At 42.9% G+C, this 17,179-nt stretch overlaps 1 protein-coding gene across 12 annotated transcripts in view; it reads left to right on the top strand.

Annotated features, from left to right (window-relative positions):
• Nucleotides 1-10,430: 10,430 nt before the first annotated feature.
• Nucleotides 10,431-17,179, top strand: part of CLASP2 (cytoplasmic linker associated protein 2) — a 146,286-nt gene continuing 139,537 nt past the window's right edge. For all 12 annotated transcript variants that reach the window (XM_054273698.1, XM_054273700.1, XM_054273702.1 and 9 more), the window contains exon 1: nucleotides 10,431-10,640. In XM_054273698.1, coding sequence (XP_054129673.1) covers nucleotides 10,446-10,640 — 195 coding nt within the window. In that variant the 5' untranslated portion in view covers nucleotides 10,431-10,445. The remainder of the gene's footprint in view (nucleotides 10,641-17,179) is intronic.

Here is a 17,179-nt window from a genome sequence, read left to right on the forward strand (position 1 = left end):
GGGAACAAAACCCCTATTCACAATCTGACTCTAAGAAATTTTGTCCCTTCAAAGTGCCTGTGTTTCCAATCTGTACATTCACTTCTCTAACCATTTCCCTTCTAGAATGTAGAAATGGTAAAGTACCTAACTTTTTATTAAAATATCAATAAATTGGCACCTAAGCATTGGCTTATGGAAGTTCTGACTCCAACTTAATGGATTAGGGCAAATGAATATCAAATTTCTTATACGGGTGTGTAGAAAAGTATCTGCTAAGAGCAAGTAATTTAAAATAATACCATAATTTAGGATGGAAAATAATTTTAAGATCATCAAATCTAATCACTAACCCAGCACTGCCAAGTTCACTACTAAAATTAGTGGCTATAGGATTTATTTGGAAGTAAACTGGAAATTATAAAGGTTCAATAAGTGCCAAAGAAAAGTTTGGAGGCTGTTCTGAATAATTATTTGAAACACAGTGGGTTTTAAATTAAATTTGTTCATATATGTTTGTATAAAAATTTCTCTTTTAAGTTCTAACAATTGTATTATGTTTTAACAATTACACTACATTTTAATTTTCAGAAAATTTTCTATTACTTTAGGTAATTATTACTTATTTCCACATGCTTTCTTTAAGAGATCCCCTCCATATGCATCACATCAATACCTCACCCTCTTTCTGCAAATAAACAAGAAAAACCCCAAAATAGCAAGCCCAATCCCTGATACTGGTCAGAGTCAAAGGATCTGTATCCAGTCTTAGTTTTCAAAAATTGTGTCATTTTGAGCTTCTTGGATTCATGTGGGGTTTTTTACTTCTTTTCCAGTTAGATGTGCTTAAAAGCTGTATTTTCTTGACAGATCAATCTATTTATTGATCATTAATATGCCATGAATTCAACCACTTGTAAACAGCCCAATTCAGAACCCACATACACAAAAGCAATCTTCCTCCTTAATCTGCCTCACTTTTCGCACTATTTTACTCAACTTACATTGCTATTATCTTCAGAGCTGTATTTATAGCTAGTGATGTCATTCAAATATTCGTTCTGAAGTGTATATTTTATATGTTATATAATTTCATAAATAATATATATTATATAACATTATAAGTATAAATATAGATACAATAATAATATAATAAATTATTTTTTATATAATATAATTTTCTTTTTATAATTTTCCCACTATTTTACTCGACTTACATTGCTATGATCTTCAGAGCTGTATTTATAGCTATTTATCTCATTCAAATATTCATTCTGAAGTGTATATTTTATATTCTATATAATTTATAATAATTATATATATAATATATATAACAATATAAATATAAAATACATAATAATTATAATAACATAATAAATTCTATTATTTATATAATATAATTTTCTTTTCATAATTTTTTCTCCCACCTAGCTTGGGAGATTTGTACAGGCTATCACTTTAGCCATGGGAAAACAGGGAGAATTGGTGCACTCTGAGCTTTCTTGGAAGCAGCCCTCTCATGTCCGTGTGTCAGGCTGAAGTGTATTTTTTAATTGTATATTTAGAAGTGCATATTTTATATATTTATAATAGTGTATATTTTATATTTTATATAATTTATAATAATTATATGAATAATATATAATAAATAACCATATGATATAAATACAAATACACATATATATGTAAGTACAAATATAAAAGAATGTAATAAATTATATTATTTATATAATATAATTTTCTTTTTATAATTTTTTCTCCCACCTAGCTTGTAAGATTTGTGCAGGCTATCTCTTTAGCCATGGGAAAACAGGGAGAATTGGTGCACTCTGAGCTTTCTTGGAAGCAGCCCTCTCATGTCCGTGTGTCAGGCTAAAGTGTATTTTTTAATTGTATATTTTGAAGCGCATATTTTATATCATTTATAATAGTGTATATTTTATATTTTATATAATTTATAATAATTATATGAATAATATATAACAAATAACCATATAAATACAAATACACATATATATGTAAGTACAAATATAAAAGAATGTAATAAATTATATTATTTATATAATATAATTTTCTTTTTATAATTTTTTCTCCCACCTAGCTTGTAAGATTTGTGCAGGCTATCTCTTTAGCCATGGGAAAGCAGGGAGAATTGGTGCACTCTGAGCTTTCTTGGAAGCAGCCCTCTCATGTCCGTGTGTCAGGCGGCGCAGACACCAAAAAGCCGTGACTCAGCATCTCGCAGCATCCACAAAGAGCCGCTGCCAAGAGGTTTGCAGGGTTTGTGGCTGCTGCTTTAGCCCGTCACGCTGCAGATGCACAGCTGCTCCCAGGTCAGGAGCTGGGCTGAAGGAGGGAGGAGAATGCCTGGGGATTTCTTTCTGAAACTCCAAGTATTTCTCCTGCGCAGAATGGGTGAGAGTTCTGAGCTGAAAATGAATTTAATAAAAACACACCCTATGGGTTCAGCACAGACCCATAACAGTGAGTGTTTGGTCAAAGCTGCTGATGGCCGTGCTCAGTACAGGCTGCTTTAAACAGCAAGTTCAGCAGCACCAGATACAGGAGACCCTAAACTATTCTACAGAAGGACAGTCATTTACTCTTTTCAGGGCAAAAAAATTAAAATCATTCATCAATTTTTTCTTCCCTTAGAACACAGATGAATACTTACATTTCTTTCATATATTTACTTATTCACAGAAATTCCCCCCTAAAATACCAATTGATATTTGCTTCCATAGAAAACAGTAGGTTTCTATGTGACAAGGGTGGAAAGCCAAGCAAAACAAAACAAAATAAAACAAAACAAAATCTGTAACAACTGAATCTTGGCTTCTTTCTTTTGCTGCACAGCGTTATCCGTAACAGATAAGGTAGGTAAAGTTCCAGCCTCACGCCTTCGGTCGGGAATCCTTGGTCGGGAATCTCGGGAATCTCCTTAGAGGCGAGTTCACCACGAGAGGGAGCGCTCAAGCAGCCAGACAACTCCAGCAAACTCCAGCGGAAAAACACGCCAGAATCCTGCAACAGCCAAAAAAAATTCTGTCAGCCTAATCCCAACACGGAAATGCGTACAATTCTTTATGGAAAATAAGTGAGTTTAAGCTATATGTATGGAAATGCGTCTGTATGCGTTAAACTACATGTATGTTCAGAAAATTTTGTCCCCGTTTGAGGAAGGACGCTGCAATTTCTTACCTGAGAAAACCTTCCTTGGATCAATACTGCTGATGTAGGAGTTCCATGAGTAGCAAATTACTGCTGAGTCTGTCCTATTTATAGAAGGACTTGCATTACAGAAACAAAAGCAAGCCCAACCAGAGGCCAACAAATGAAATGTACGTGTTTTTCTCTTCCCCTCCTCATTGCCATGCAGTGAGAAGTGGGTTGCTTTGTGCAAACGGGGGCAGTCTGGCACTGCACTGGTGTTACTAGGATGAGTATCACTGCTCTGCCTGGTTTGGAGAGTTGTTCCTATGGAAAGAGAAAGATTCCATTCTGCAAATTTTTTCATATCCTTCAGTGCATTCACTCTCTTGCAATCTTCCTGCAGATAATGAAAATGCCATGATTAGTTTTGCAAGAACAGAGATTTTGCCATTCCAAGGCCAAAATGCACCCAGCTACATGTCCCTTGATACTGCTCTGCAGTACACTGTGTGCTCACCAGCTTTTGCTTTTCAGGTCAGATGACACAAGTAGTTTGGATCCTTTTCTAGTGCTTTCATCCTGCTGTTACAAAGGGTAGGATTACAATACAAAGGTAATTGCATCTATATTGAAATAGTTCTCACAGGTATTTTAACTAAAAGTTTAATTTATTAAATTTAAAAATTGAGAAAATTTTATATCAAAGGACTAATGCATTCCAGATTTTTTCTAACATTACATGAAATCATTATACAGCAATTAAGGTCTTACACAGAACACTGGCATACTATATTCCTCCACAGAAATTTAAAGATAGAAAATCCTAATTGATAAAAGTCTAGCAAATAACCTCCTGCACAAAACAGAAAGAAACCTTTGCTTGGCAAACCACGGTCAAATTCTACTATCGCTAAAGACAAATATCTCTGTTGCTGTGCAAAAAGGGCACAAAGGATGCTAAGTTATGCACCAGTGCTTTGATTAACTATATAAGGCATGGTAGACTAACATGATAAAAGAGAAGTTGTCACTTACATGTTAATTCTGACACTATTTTTTATTACCTGTAGTTTTTAATTTGTTCTTCCTTCTTTGTATCACATGAATCAAGAAAATTTGCAAATTACTCATAAAAGATTTATCAGGGTGAATTATTTAATTGCAGTGTCTACATGTTAAAATATATTTGACAATAAGGAACAAATTAATGCCTTGGAGTAATCCAGTAATCAGGCATCAGGCTGATCCCCACTCACACCCCATTTCTGTGATCAAATTAACTTCGTATGTACAGGAAAAATACCAAACTACTAGTTTCAGTTCCTGACTGTTTTATAAATAAACATATGAAAGCAATCTCTATTAAATACATAATTTAAAGAACGTTCATGGCACAAGCCTAAATGTAGCTGAGTTCACCAAGTAAATTTTTAGTACAGTTACATCTGATTTCATCTTTTAAGACCCAGTGAGAAAAATGGACAAATTTTCAACTAGCTTGGCACATGTATTGCAACATCAGCATCAGAACATTCCTGCATTAATTATTTATTCATATTCAAAAGATATTTCTTACTTCCTTATTCTGATACTGTTAATCTCAGAGGGAGGAATTCAAATGATACTTTAAAGTTACCAACAGTGATAAATTCAGCTTGACAGGATACACATCATACTTTCGCAATGAATGACAGAAAAGATGCAAAATAAATACCTATACAACATAGATAACAAAGTCTGCCACATTTCTGCTTAAAATAGCACAGTCTTTTACCTCTTGACAGTATTTAGAAGACCCTTAGTGTACTGATCTCCAACTTATAAAAAAATAAAAGGCTATGGTTCTTCTAGTAAAAGGTGGTACATGACTGAAGGACACTACATCCAAGATGCAATCTGAACATTTGATTCAAGTCACCCAGGGTGGAACATGTTGTAGAAGTGCTGACCCAGCTCCTGGGGAATCCAGCAGGAAGGACAACTTTCTCGTAGATTTCTTCAGTGTCAACCTAGGCTACATCAAGTGTAATTTATGGGAACTTTCTGAGTGACTCATGTTTAAATCCACTCTATTTTTATTATTTTGGCCCATGTTCGTTATTTGTGATGAAGAGAACTTTTTCTCAGAGGCTTTTTAGGGGATTTTTATGGTTCTTTCAGCAACGGGATCATATCCTCTGTGTGGGAAGGGTTTCTCAGAAAGGGAAGTCAGTCTGTAGAAGTAGCTTTTCTGCGGCAGTGACTGACAATCTCCTGCTACAGGAGATCGATAACCAGGGTGCATGAGCTCTGAGCCTGTTAGGGCTTACTGCAAGCAAGGGAAGGAGGGCAGAGCAGAGCCTGGAGCACCCAGCGTGCTCCCTTATCAGCCAGAGAACAAAGAGCACGGCATCCTCCCTCCCCAGCCCGCTGTAGGATTCTCTCCTTTTCCAGAGCAGGATAATACGTGCGGGAATCGTGCAGCACACTCGGATGGGCTGGGGGCGTAGGAACAGGTTTGGTGTGCAATTCAGGTTGGAAACGCGCCTCACTGGATTAGTGTCATTTACCTCGGCTCCTGCTGTAATTGCTCTGGTTGCTAGCGAGTCACATTGAGAAGACTGAAGGAAATTTGGATTCTGCATTCAATTACGGGGCTTAATGGCTCTACAAAATATTATGCATTGTACGAATACACAAGAGGAGTGGATTTATGCTCACATGCTTGCATATCAAAAAGAAGATTGCATTCCAGAGAAAGCAATCTCCTTAACTGAGAGTAAGAAGCTTTAAAAGATCTTTGGCTTGAATGAAAATGCCTTCTTTTTGGAGCCTAGCCCACATCCCTAGGTATAAAGTCCACTAGGACTCTGTGGGAACATCTACAATGAAACCATGTCCTTTTTCCAAGCTGAGAGACTGCTCTGGATTCAGTGCTGGAGTGCTACTCCTGCCTTGCTAAAAAAGGAAATGAACATCCAAACATCCAGAAGTTCTATTTGCCAAAAGCTATTTGTTTGCAAAGGAAAATGTCAACCAACATTTATTGATACAAAAAAAAAAAAAAAAAAAAAAAAGAGAGAGAGAGAGAGAGAGAAAATTCCTTTCAATGGTAGCTTTCAAATAAAATTGACTTAGTCTTAGAAAAACATCTCAGGAATAAAAAGGCTACCCATTTTCTGCTGTTATAGCAATAGCAGTACATCAAAACAGTGTATCTATAATCAATACTGTAAAAAGGCACTAGTCATGGCAAGTAGTCACAGGTTCACAGGATGAAATACGGTGGTCTAATCCTCTGACTTTACAGCAAGGCAATTATTTTCTGCTGTAGTTTTTAAGAAAACACTTATTACGTGAAATGGAAAAAAAAAGAAAGGCCACATAGCCCAGCATGACTTTTTGCCCTCAGCATAGCTTTGCAATGCCGTCTTTGAGTTGACAAAATAGTTTTGATATTTCAAGTGCATGTCTTATTATACTTTACCCTTCCCCTCAGTTTCAATGCTAGTCACAGCAACTGGGTTACCTAATCAGTGTATTTGCTTTGAATTGAGAGAATTTTTCAAAAACATAGTGCCACGAGCTCTACCCCCTCTTTTTGCTTAGGATTTTCTTTCTTCAGAGATTGAGCTTAACTTGGACTGTAATGAAAAGTGAATTTTATATTACTTGTCTTTTTGGGTTTTTTTCAGATAGTTTGGACAAGGACAGAAATTGTTTACAGTTGGTAATACTCCAAGGGTCCAGCACCGTCTACTTAGTTCTTTTCTATTTAGCCAATATTATTAGGTCAACAATTTTAAAACTTTCATAGCAAGATATTTGCTTTTTAAACATACAACACCAGGTAATCAGATTCTAGTGCACTGATAAAAAATATTGCTATCCAGTTTGGGTTTTTTCTGAAATTTATTTTTTCACTTCCAGAAGTTTCTTGGGTCTCATTTTCCTAGAAAAGCAATCTGTAATTCCGTATCTTCACAAGTGGCAGTGCACACACACAAGACAAGAACTATTCAGCTTCATCCAAAATTTCTTTTTTGGATTTCCTTCCTGAAAACATGATGAGCAGTTCATAATCTTCTTGTAAATTATAATAAGCTCAAAGTAAACACATACATTTCTGTTTTAAAGGCATCTTTATTCTTTTTAACCATCTTTATTATTGTAAAGCCTAGGGATTGATGAAGCATGGGATCCTCAGTTTGCTGCATCTCACCAAAATCAACAAAAGGCTGCTTGTTGTCTTGCCTTGCCTCCTGGATGGAGAGTTCTTTTCTTTTTTTTTTTTTTTTTCAGATCAACGGGACAGAAGGAAAGTGGAGAATTCCTGAGAAAGGGGTTTGTGAGAAGCAGACAAGTAGGAACACTGCAGCAGCAATTTAGTTTGGTTCACACTGCTGTGAAGCAGCAATTTGCAGGTGTGGTTCCTCAGTGTAAATCCAGCAGCCAAATGAAGGGAGTACCTTGCTTTCCTGCAGGTTCACTCTTCCCCACTCCAAGGAGTGACAAGGCAAGCCAGACAGCCAGACTCTGCTGTCTTGGAACTAAGATGAGCTTTCATAACACAAAGGCTGTTTTCCCCATTTATCTTCTAGCTGTCCTTGCCTGCTCCAACTCTGGTAACTGCTGAACCCCAGAGTGAGAAAATTTAGGAATCTGAATCAGCAAAAAGCTAGCTATGTGATTTCAAAAAAGGGAGAAAAATGAATAAAAATATTGTCTTTCTGAACTGTTTAAGTGAGGATGAATAAAAACCAGCTCTGGTGTATGGAAGGGAAGAATTGTGTACACGACAGCAGGGAAGAAAAGGACTGCCTGTATCAGCAGTGGCCTCCAGTTCAGCATGAGGTGAACCTTCCCAATATCAGAGGGGCAGGAGAACAATGTCTCTGTCCATGGCCACTGATGGAGGTTGTTGTGTTTCCCATTTTCCAAGTGCCATGCTTCTGCCTGCAGGACTCGTGGGCCAGCCCAGCTCACTGACACCAGCTCTGTCATTTAGCCCATTAAATCAGCCCCAGTGATCAATGCGTGCAGGGTCTGGCACGGGGGACAAGACAGGGGCCAAGTGGAGCAGCTAGGGTGGGAGAAGGGGAAGAGTGACCTCCTCTGCTTTCCTCTCCCTGCGTGTGAAAGCCACAATTGTACCTTCAGAGGCCACAGAGGCCAGTGCAGAGGGACAGAGAGGACGACTGCCTTTCCCACCATCAAGGGGACTTGGACCAGTTTAAACTGGCACTGAAACAGCACCTAAAATCACAGCTCCTCACTTAAGGGTCTCTGTTTTACTTCAAGCAGATTCCTGGCAGTCTCATGTGGGTCAGCCATGCTGGGACTTTACCTGGGAAATTGCCATCCATGAACAGTTCCTCCAGTTCAGCTGCACATCCTTGTGCAGTTCTGGGCTTCTCAGCACAAGAAAGGAGCTCCTGGAGACTGTGCAGCAGAGGGCCACGAAGATGATGAGGGGTCTGGAGCATCTCTCTTCTGAGGAATGACTGCAGGAGCTGGGCCTGTTTAGTCTAGAGAAGAGAAGACTGAACAAGGATCTCATTAATGCAGATAAATATCTCTAAGGTGGGTGCCAAGAGCACGGTTCTGGACTCTTTTTCGGTAGTGCCCAGCAACAGCAGGAGGAGCAAGGGCCATAAATTAAAACAATGGCCATAAAATAAACACAAGAAGTTTCACCTCATTGTGAGGAAGAACTTGTTTATGTTGAAGGTGGTGGAGCCCTGTACCAGGCTGCCCAGGGAGTTCATGGAGTCTCCCTCTCTGGAAACATTCAATACCCGACTGGATGTGTGCCTGTGTTATCTCCTTTAGGTGATCCTGCCTTGGCATGGGGTTGGACCAGATGATCTCCAGAGGCGCCATTCAACCCTAACTGTGATTCAGTGATTCTGTGTAACAGTGCACAAAGTCCGATGGGTTGTGCTGGATTTATGGAATAGCACTAAGCACCCAGGCTTGCACAACTCTGAATTTAAAAACCCGTGTCTCTCTGGAGTGTTGTCGCATCCCGGATAAGGAACCCCCTTTGCGGACAGCAATGCTGCAGAGCCAACCACATCGGGAATACTGGGAATGGCTCCACGGTGATGTCCCCACCTTACACCTGGGCACCGAGCAAGGCGGGAGGGGTTGCAGGGCATGGCTAGGCAAAGCCGGGACCGCGTTTGGAAGCGGCGGGGGGAGGAAGGCAGGGGAGCACCCAAGGATCCCAGCACCTTTCACGCCTCTTCCCCTGTTCTTCCAACACTTTCTGCCCAAGAGCGCCGGACCGGCACCGCGGGCATCAGCGGGGCGGAGAGCGCATGCGCCTCCCACTGCCGCCGGACACGACCCACAGGGGTCCCGGGGGAGCGCGCACTGCCCCTCCTCTGCCCGCCCATCCATCCATCCATCCATCCGTCCGTCCGTCCGTGCGTCCATCCGTCCGTCCATCCATCCATCTATCTGTCCCGCCGCAGCGCGGGGCGGGAGGCGGGTGCGCGCTCTCCCGGGGGAAGCGGGAGCCGCGGCGGGAGGCGGAGCCGCGCGGGCCCCGCCCGGTGTGTCCGCCTGGCGCCGGCCGGGGCGGCAGCGGCAGCGGCGGCGGCGGGAGGCGCAACTTGCACGGGACGGAGGCGGCGCTGCCGCCGCAGAGCCCGGCGGGGGAAGGCGCGGCGAAGCGTGAGCGGCTCTCGGAGGGACTCTCCCGGCCCGGCCCGGCTCACGGTGGAGGGGAGCGGGCGGCGCCGAGACCCGCCGGGACGAAAGTTTGGGAGCCGCCCCGCGGGCGGGCAGGAGGGGCCGGAGGCCGCGGCGTCAGGAGCATGAGAGGTTCGCCGCGGCCTCGCCGGTGCCCGTGAGAGGCGGCCCGCAGATCTCTCCTCGGGCGGGAGGAGAGAAGGGAGAGCGAGCGGGGGCGGCAGCACCTCCCCGGGAGGTACCCCGAGCCCGCGGCCGCGGTGCCTGCGAGCCCCTCCAGCCGCAGCGCCTGTTCTCGAGCTCTATTTCCCGTTCCCCGGCGAGGGAAGAGGAGGGGCGGCGGCGGGGAGCCCTGTCGGGATCCCTCGGGACAGCGCGGGGGCGGCTAGAAAGCCCTGAGCAAGAGTGAGCGGCACCCACCGAGCCCGGCACAGCAGCAGCGCCGCGTTCCCTTCCCGCCGGGGGCTTCCCCCTGCGGGGCCGCGAGTGCGCATGGGGGCGGCGGGCGCGGAGCCGGGAGCGCCGGGAGCGGCTCCATGAGGACGGCAGGCCTGTCCGCGCCCCTGCCCTGCCCGCGCTTCCGACCCTGAGGCCCTCGGCTCGCCTACGAAGAAACTTTTCCGCAGCGTCCGAAGATGGAGCCTGCCGGCATGGATTATTTCTGCGAGCAGGTACAGCAGAAGGACGTGGGCCGCAGGATGCAGGTCGGCCAAGAGCTGCTGGAGTACCTGGGCGACCCGGCGAGGTCCCCCGATCTGGAGCAGGACCAGCAGCGCCTTGACAAAGTGATCGACGAATTAACAGCGTGGGTCAACTCCAGTAATTTTAAGGTGAGGCTGCTCGGCGGGGCTCGGTCCGGGCAGACCATGATTCATCATGGTAGGGAGGTGCAGAGCCCCGGGTTACTTTTTTAATCAGGTAAGAGCAGAAGTAAAACTACATTTGTGCCAGTATTATCCTCCCCGCACAAAGGGGAATTCCGAAATTTTGGAAGGGTGGTTAATGTTTTATTGTGTCTATCCTTAAAGAAGCGGTAATAGGGGTTTTGGTTTTGCCTTTATCGTTGGCTAGGTGGTGTTTTGGTTTTGGTATGCGTTTGAGGGTTTTTTCGCGGCATTGTGTTAAACCCCCTCACCCCTCCCCCCCGCAACTATATTACACACTCGGGTTGTGTTTCTTTCTCAGAAACGAGATCTGATGATTATTTTTCTTATTTTTTTCTCGCTACCACTCCCCTTCCATGGTGTCTGCACTTGGGTGTAGTGTTTCATGGGGTTGCCGTCGTTTTCTGCAGGCCGTAAAGAGTGCTGCTCCACCGGATTTGTATCACGCTGTGTGTATTTTAGAGATTTGAGGAATAATTGGCTTCTTGGGGTTCCCTCTGTGAGTTGAAAGTTGTTTATGTCGTGTTTAGGTGACTTTCCCGTGCCTGGGAAGTTATACAGTATCCTCCCGGCGGCCCGATGATGACTCACGTTTCGCTTTTTCCTGTGTGCGTGTGTCTTTTAGACGGAGCCACGGGAAAAGAGCGATCACTCCCTCACCCAGCGTTAACACTTGCGAGTTGTTCTGACGTCGGTCAGCCGATAAGGCGATCGACAGCGCAGTTTTAGTGCCAAGGACAATCGTGTTCGCATTGGCGATTTTTTTATTTTATTTATTTATTTTGAATTTTGCCCTCCCCGTGGCGCGTGTGCGCGGCGCGGCCGGGGCAGGCCCGCGCTGCCGCCGCCGGGGGGCGCTGCCGGGCCGCGCTGCGCGCCCGGGGCTCCCGGCCGGGCCCGCTCCGCCCTGCCCTGCCGGCGTGATCCGCCCGCACTTTGGACCTTTAAACTCGCTGCTCTCAGCTTGTGCTCGCTTTTTTTCCTCTGTTTTCTGAGATACAGGAGGAGGGCAGTATGTTCCTGAAATGGTTTTTTTTTCCCCCTCCACTCACTTTAATCCGCCAGCCTTTGCACGTAGCAACTTCTGAGATTGAGGTCTGAAAATAATAAAGGCTTAACTCGATTTGCACATATGATTTATTTATTTTGGAAGCGTGTCTGTCAGTAAAGGTCAGGTTAGCTTGAGGAAGTAGCATGTGCTGGACAAATATAATTTATTTATTTTTAAATCCATCATCTGAGGGCAGCTGTTGGTGAAAGAAATGATTAGTGCAAGACCTAGACAGGTCTTTAAAAGTACTCCTTTTCATGAAGAGTGCTAGCTACTTACTTAACAAGGTAATGTAAGAGTTTCTTCCTGCACTTGTAAATTAACAGAATTAGGCATTAAGACTGGAAATTCAATTTTCAAGATGTATTTTTCATAGTGGAAGACATTTTGTTTGCTGTTGATGTAAGGTGACAGAACTCCAGAGCTGTTTGGACTGTAGGATCAATGAGAACTATGCAGTGCTCCACAAGCATCAGTCACAGAAGGGAGATACCCTAGTTCATCCTCCCTGCTAAAGCAGGTTCATCAAGAGTAGGTTGCACAGAATCACAGCCAGGTGGGTTTTGAATATCTCCAGGAGAGACCCCACAACCTCTCTGGGCAGCTTGTTCAAGTCCTCTGTCACCCTCAAAGTAAAGGAAATTTTCCCCTTGTATTCAGATGGCACTTTTGTGTTTCAGTTTGAGCCTGTTGCCCTTACAACATGGCTGGGTACCACTGAAAAGAGTCATACAGAATGAGAGTATTACAAATTCTGAGGATTTTAAAGATAGCTTGCAAAATCATTACAGTATTTTTGTTACTTCTTCTCTATGTCCGCTTACTGGTGGCTCTTTGTTGTGTTTCAAAGCATGGTGTTAGTCATGGGTTTGGTCCCACTAGGGGCCATCACTTCAGAGCTGGGCTTGATGATTCTTGTGGGTCCCTTCCAGCTTGGAAGCTTCTGTGACTATATTAATGACAACAGCACAAGATCTTGGGTGTTTTGCTCACAATCAGTACCAGTGTTCCTGGCTGTGGTAGTGACTGCCAGCGTGTGCTGCTTCAAAATGCAGATTAATAGTCTAGAAAAATGGCATGTGTTTTACTTGCATATTTTGTCTCATGCCAGCATAGATGTTACACATTTAAATGTTGTGTCCTATTTTGTTATTGCACTCAGGCTCTGAACAATAGAAAGTAATGAATGGCACAGACTCATGTGTCTTCTCAAAAAAAACCAAGTGATTTTTGATTGCTGTATTATTTAACATACTGTTGGTCACCCTCTACTGAGAAATTGATACTTAGAGCACTTAACAATTCTGCTTATCATCTTTCTTTTGTATCTTGCTGAAGGTCTTGGCGGTCTCCAGAGTCCTAAAGTAATGAATCCCTCCCAGTTGACATGACTGGTGATATCACAAGCAGTGATAATGGCTGGAGACTCAGAACTGCTGAGCTAGATGAATTGGAGATACAAGTGGGGAATGCTGGAGGAAATTTTGATAGAGAGCATTATTTCTGCTCGTGGTGATGGGGATGGATAATAAGGGGATAACTAATGTGACTTGCCCTGAACGTGCCATATTTTTTATTCCCACTGAAATCTCAGTTCTTGCATGCAGTGTACTTTGCTGACTGTACTGAAAGAGGAGATGCATGATCTGAGAGCTCTGGTCTCAACTCTTAAGCTGTGCCTGTGAAGAGAAAACTTTCTATGGTATGCCACCTAGAAAGTTTTTGGCTCATGTAACCCGAAGGGAAAGACTCTGGAGGAGTAATAGGAGGGTTGGCTTGGCAGGCTTGATAGTGAGTGGGGGAAAAAGAGAATAAGCATTCAGTAAACAAGCTGAACTCAGTAATCTTAAACGCCTTTTCCTAAACCATTCAATAATTCTAAATGTGGGCTAGTTATCAGCAAGGTTGAATTAACTCATCCCCAAAAGATTTTGGCCACTTAAAACACAGTGCTTTTGCTGTTCTGAAGTTTGCAACTCTTTATAGTTATTTAATAAACAACCTGGCAATTGCAAACTGAGAGAGCAGATAGGAAAATTTCTGAGTTCATCTAGCTCATTGAAGTGGAAAACACAATTACTAGCTTGAGTTACTGGTAAAACAGAAAGGTGGGATTAAGAATGTGTTGACTCATCTGCAGGTGGTTCAGGGGTGTAGTGAAAATTGGTTGCAGAATACAGGGAATGACCTAGAGAGAGATGAGTCAATGTTGAATTATGAGGACTTCAGTTACCATGTCTATGCAGTGATGAATTGGCTTACAAAAACTCAAAAGCTTTGCAACATCAGGGAGTACACAGAAGATGTGCATAATTTAAACTTTTATTTTGGATCTCACTAGAATGAAAGAATTCCTCACTGAAAATTGGTTGCTTGGTGATGTGGTTTATTTTGTATTGATTGGGTCTAATCTCTCTCCTTCTACAATGCAGAAATTTGGATTTTTGGGTATATGTCAGTCCCTATGCCCCCTCCCTCAACTGTTTTCCCAAGGCTGTGAGGAATAAGAGTAGGTAAGTTGAATGCAAAGTATTAAGAGTTGAGTGATAGAATTATTCTGCCAGTATTTGGTCTCAACCTGAAATATTAAGCAATCTCAGGAAATGAGAACAATGCTATTTTTTCTGTTTGGACTCTCAGGTGAACTTCAAACAGTAAATGAGTTACTCATTTTGAGGGTGGTACTGCTGATAGATATTTGCTGGTGTTACTGGGTTAGCTTGGATCTTCATCTAGGTATATATGAGCTTTGTTTAGCACATCTGTTAGGTCTCTCTCATGCTCAGTAGTCACTTGAAATAATTACAAGATTATCTAACTGTGCAGTCTGGTGACTCAAACTGCTCTATGTCTGACTCAAGTAATCTGGAAATCTGCTTTGAACTCCTGCTGAAGAGATGTGGGATGGGGAAATACTGCTTTTAATGTAGAGCTTTGCTAATCTACTCTTGGTTGTTAGCATGTTGTGGAGTCTTTTATGAACGCCAAAATTGAACAATTACTCTCATTAAAATTATTGTTGAGCAACAAAGCCACCTTTTGGTTCTTAAAAGAAATCACACCTGATCAGAACTTACAAAAAACTATGACTAAAATGGTGGTAGTTTCTCCAGGTAGTTTTATAGGAGAAGAGTAATCAGGAATGTTTGTGACTACAAGTCACTTTTGGATTTCTTACCTTTATGGTCAGTATCTTAGCTTGTTTTATTCTTCAACTGCAGTAGAAAAATAATTAATAATCACTAGTTTATGCCAGAGCAGCAGATTGTTTGCCATGGGAAGAAGAAAATCTGATTTCACTCTATCTCTTTCTGATAGTGTGGATAAACTGTTTCTTTTAGGCAAATACTTGGAATTATCTCATTCTATGCATCTTGAAGAGTGAGATTTTTCTGAGGTTTGTTTGTCTCAACGCTAAATGCCGAAAGATACTAAAATACCAGTAATGTTGGTGTTGCATTTTTGTATTTCCTTGGTTTGGCAAGTATTTATTTTGGTTTGTCTTTAGTTCAACAAAAGGTCAGCAGGAGGAGCTTTCAATTTCCAGAAAGGAAGGGAAAATTTGAACTGTAATTTTGCAGATAGGTAAAGACAGGTGGTTGGGATGCTTGTCTGAAGTACTTGCAGAGAAATGACAGCAGTTAAAACTTGGCTGATCACACATATGTGTGCGAGGTGGAACCTACAATTTAAAACTACCTGAATAAAGTGGAGATATGAAAAAAGAGAGTTCAGAGATAAAACATGTGGAGTGGGACATTTAATTAGAAATGACCGAATGCACAAATGCAGGATGTGGGATGTGTGTTTAGCAGACCTTAGGAAGAAAATATGTGGGTTGTTTTGGATCTGAAGTTGAACCCAAGCCAACATATGCTACACAAAAGGCAAATGCCATAGTGAGTTGTAGGACTGTAAGATGCAGGACAGAGAAATGGAATACAAGAGGACCCTGCTAAACCTTTATTTTCAGTTACTGTGTAGATCTCGGTATTTCCTTAGTCTTTGTTAGCAAGTGCTGGTAATTTAAATGTCTTTGTTGAAGAAGAAATGTTTGACTTTGAACTCTTTGCTGAATTTCATTCTTTTTTTCTTCAAGTTTTGTTTGATCTTGGCTGTGTGGGAGCTACTTTCTTTTTTCTGTGTAGTGAGAGTGTGGTTTAACCTGTCCATGTGTGAATCCAATTTTATTTTTCAAATTCAATTATTTGATTCCTTCTTGAGTAATAATTACTGTTTTTTTAATGTAATATTTATGTTCTCTTCATGATACATTAGGTTTAATGGAATATTAGCCAAATAATCAAGCAGATCTCCTGAAGACAGGGGACACTTCCAAGAAGCTTTAATTATTTTAATTAAAATTAATTTTGTCTGGTCTTTAGTTGGGTGTTTGGAATGTATAGTCTCAAAGTCTCAGGCATGTCCTCCAGAGGTGGAATTGGCAGTCCTCAGTTGTTTTGCAGCTTCAGTTTGTGTTATCCAGCCTAACTGCACTCGCTGTTGAAACTGCAGCTCTGCTGTTCATGGGGCCAGGTGTTCTGTTCTCACTGTTGTTCCTGAGGCACTTAACGTTTTGTCAATGTTCAATTCATTTTCCGGTGTTTCAGCAAGCTGATTTGACTCATGTTACAGGCGATTTCAGTGCACCAGATCAAATGCATCTGCAGGCCAAGAGGGATAACAGGAGGGTCACTTGTAGCCTGCGGTTTGATTGATTTGGGTGTGGGTAGAGAGCTTTCCCAGCCCTGTGCAGTGTGCCAGAGGAGGGGTGCATCCTTCAGGGCAGGGCTGGCAGCAGTCAGGGCGTGTGAGCCAGAGGAGGAGTGCATCCCTCAGAGCAGGGCTGGCAGCAGTCAGGGCGTGTGAGCCAGAGGAGGGGTGCATCCCTCAGAGCAGGGCTGGCAGCAGTCAGGGCGTGTGAGCCAGAGGAGGAGTGCATCCCTCAGAGCAGGGCTGGCAGCAGTCAGGGCGTGTGAGCCCGGCGAGTTGAGCAGCTCTGCTGATGGAAGCAGTTTCTGTGCCTGGCTGGGGAGTGGTGCTGGTGCGTCATGCTGCACGGCTCTGATGGCAGCGCTTGCGAGGCTGCCCGGCTGGAGGCCCAGGGAGGAGACACGCCTCAGGAGGTGCCTCAGGAGGTGCCACTTTTGGGGCTGCTTCCCCAAAGTGGGCTGCTCTTCAGCTGCATGAATGCTGCTCTTCCCACAGCAGAGGAACTGCTGCAGAGGTGGGAGTGAGTAGCAGAGAATGGGGGTCACTGTATGCTTGATACAATTTAAATAAGAGGAAATGGGAAAGGAAATAAGAGACCTTGGGCGCAAAAAGAATTAAATTCTTTTGAAAGAACTGAGTCCTAAAATAAGGTGTTTCTTTGTTTTGCACCATCAATGTGCTTAGAAAGGCTTTCAACTGCAATTTTTTTTGGGCAAAAAAA

This window comes from Melozone crissalis, unplaced genomic scaffold, assembly GCF_028551555.1.
Source record: "Melozone crissalis strain CALT ecotype California unplaced genomic scaffold, PUWL_Pcris_2 ptg000016l_1, whole genome shotgun sequence".
NCBI classification, from domain to species: domain Eukaryota; kingdom Metazoa; phylum Chordata; class Aves; order Passeriformes; family Passerellidae; genus Melozone; species Melozone crissalis.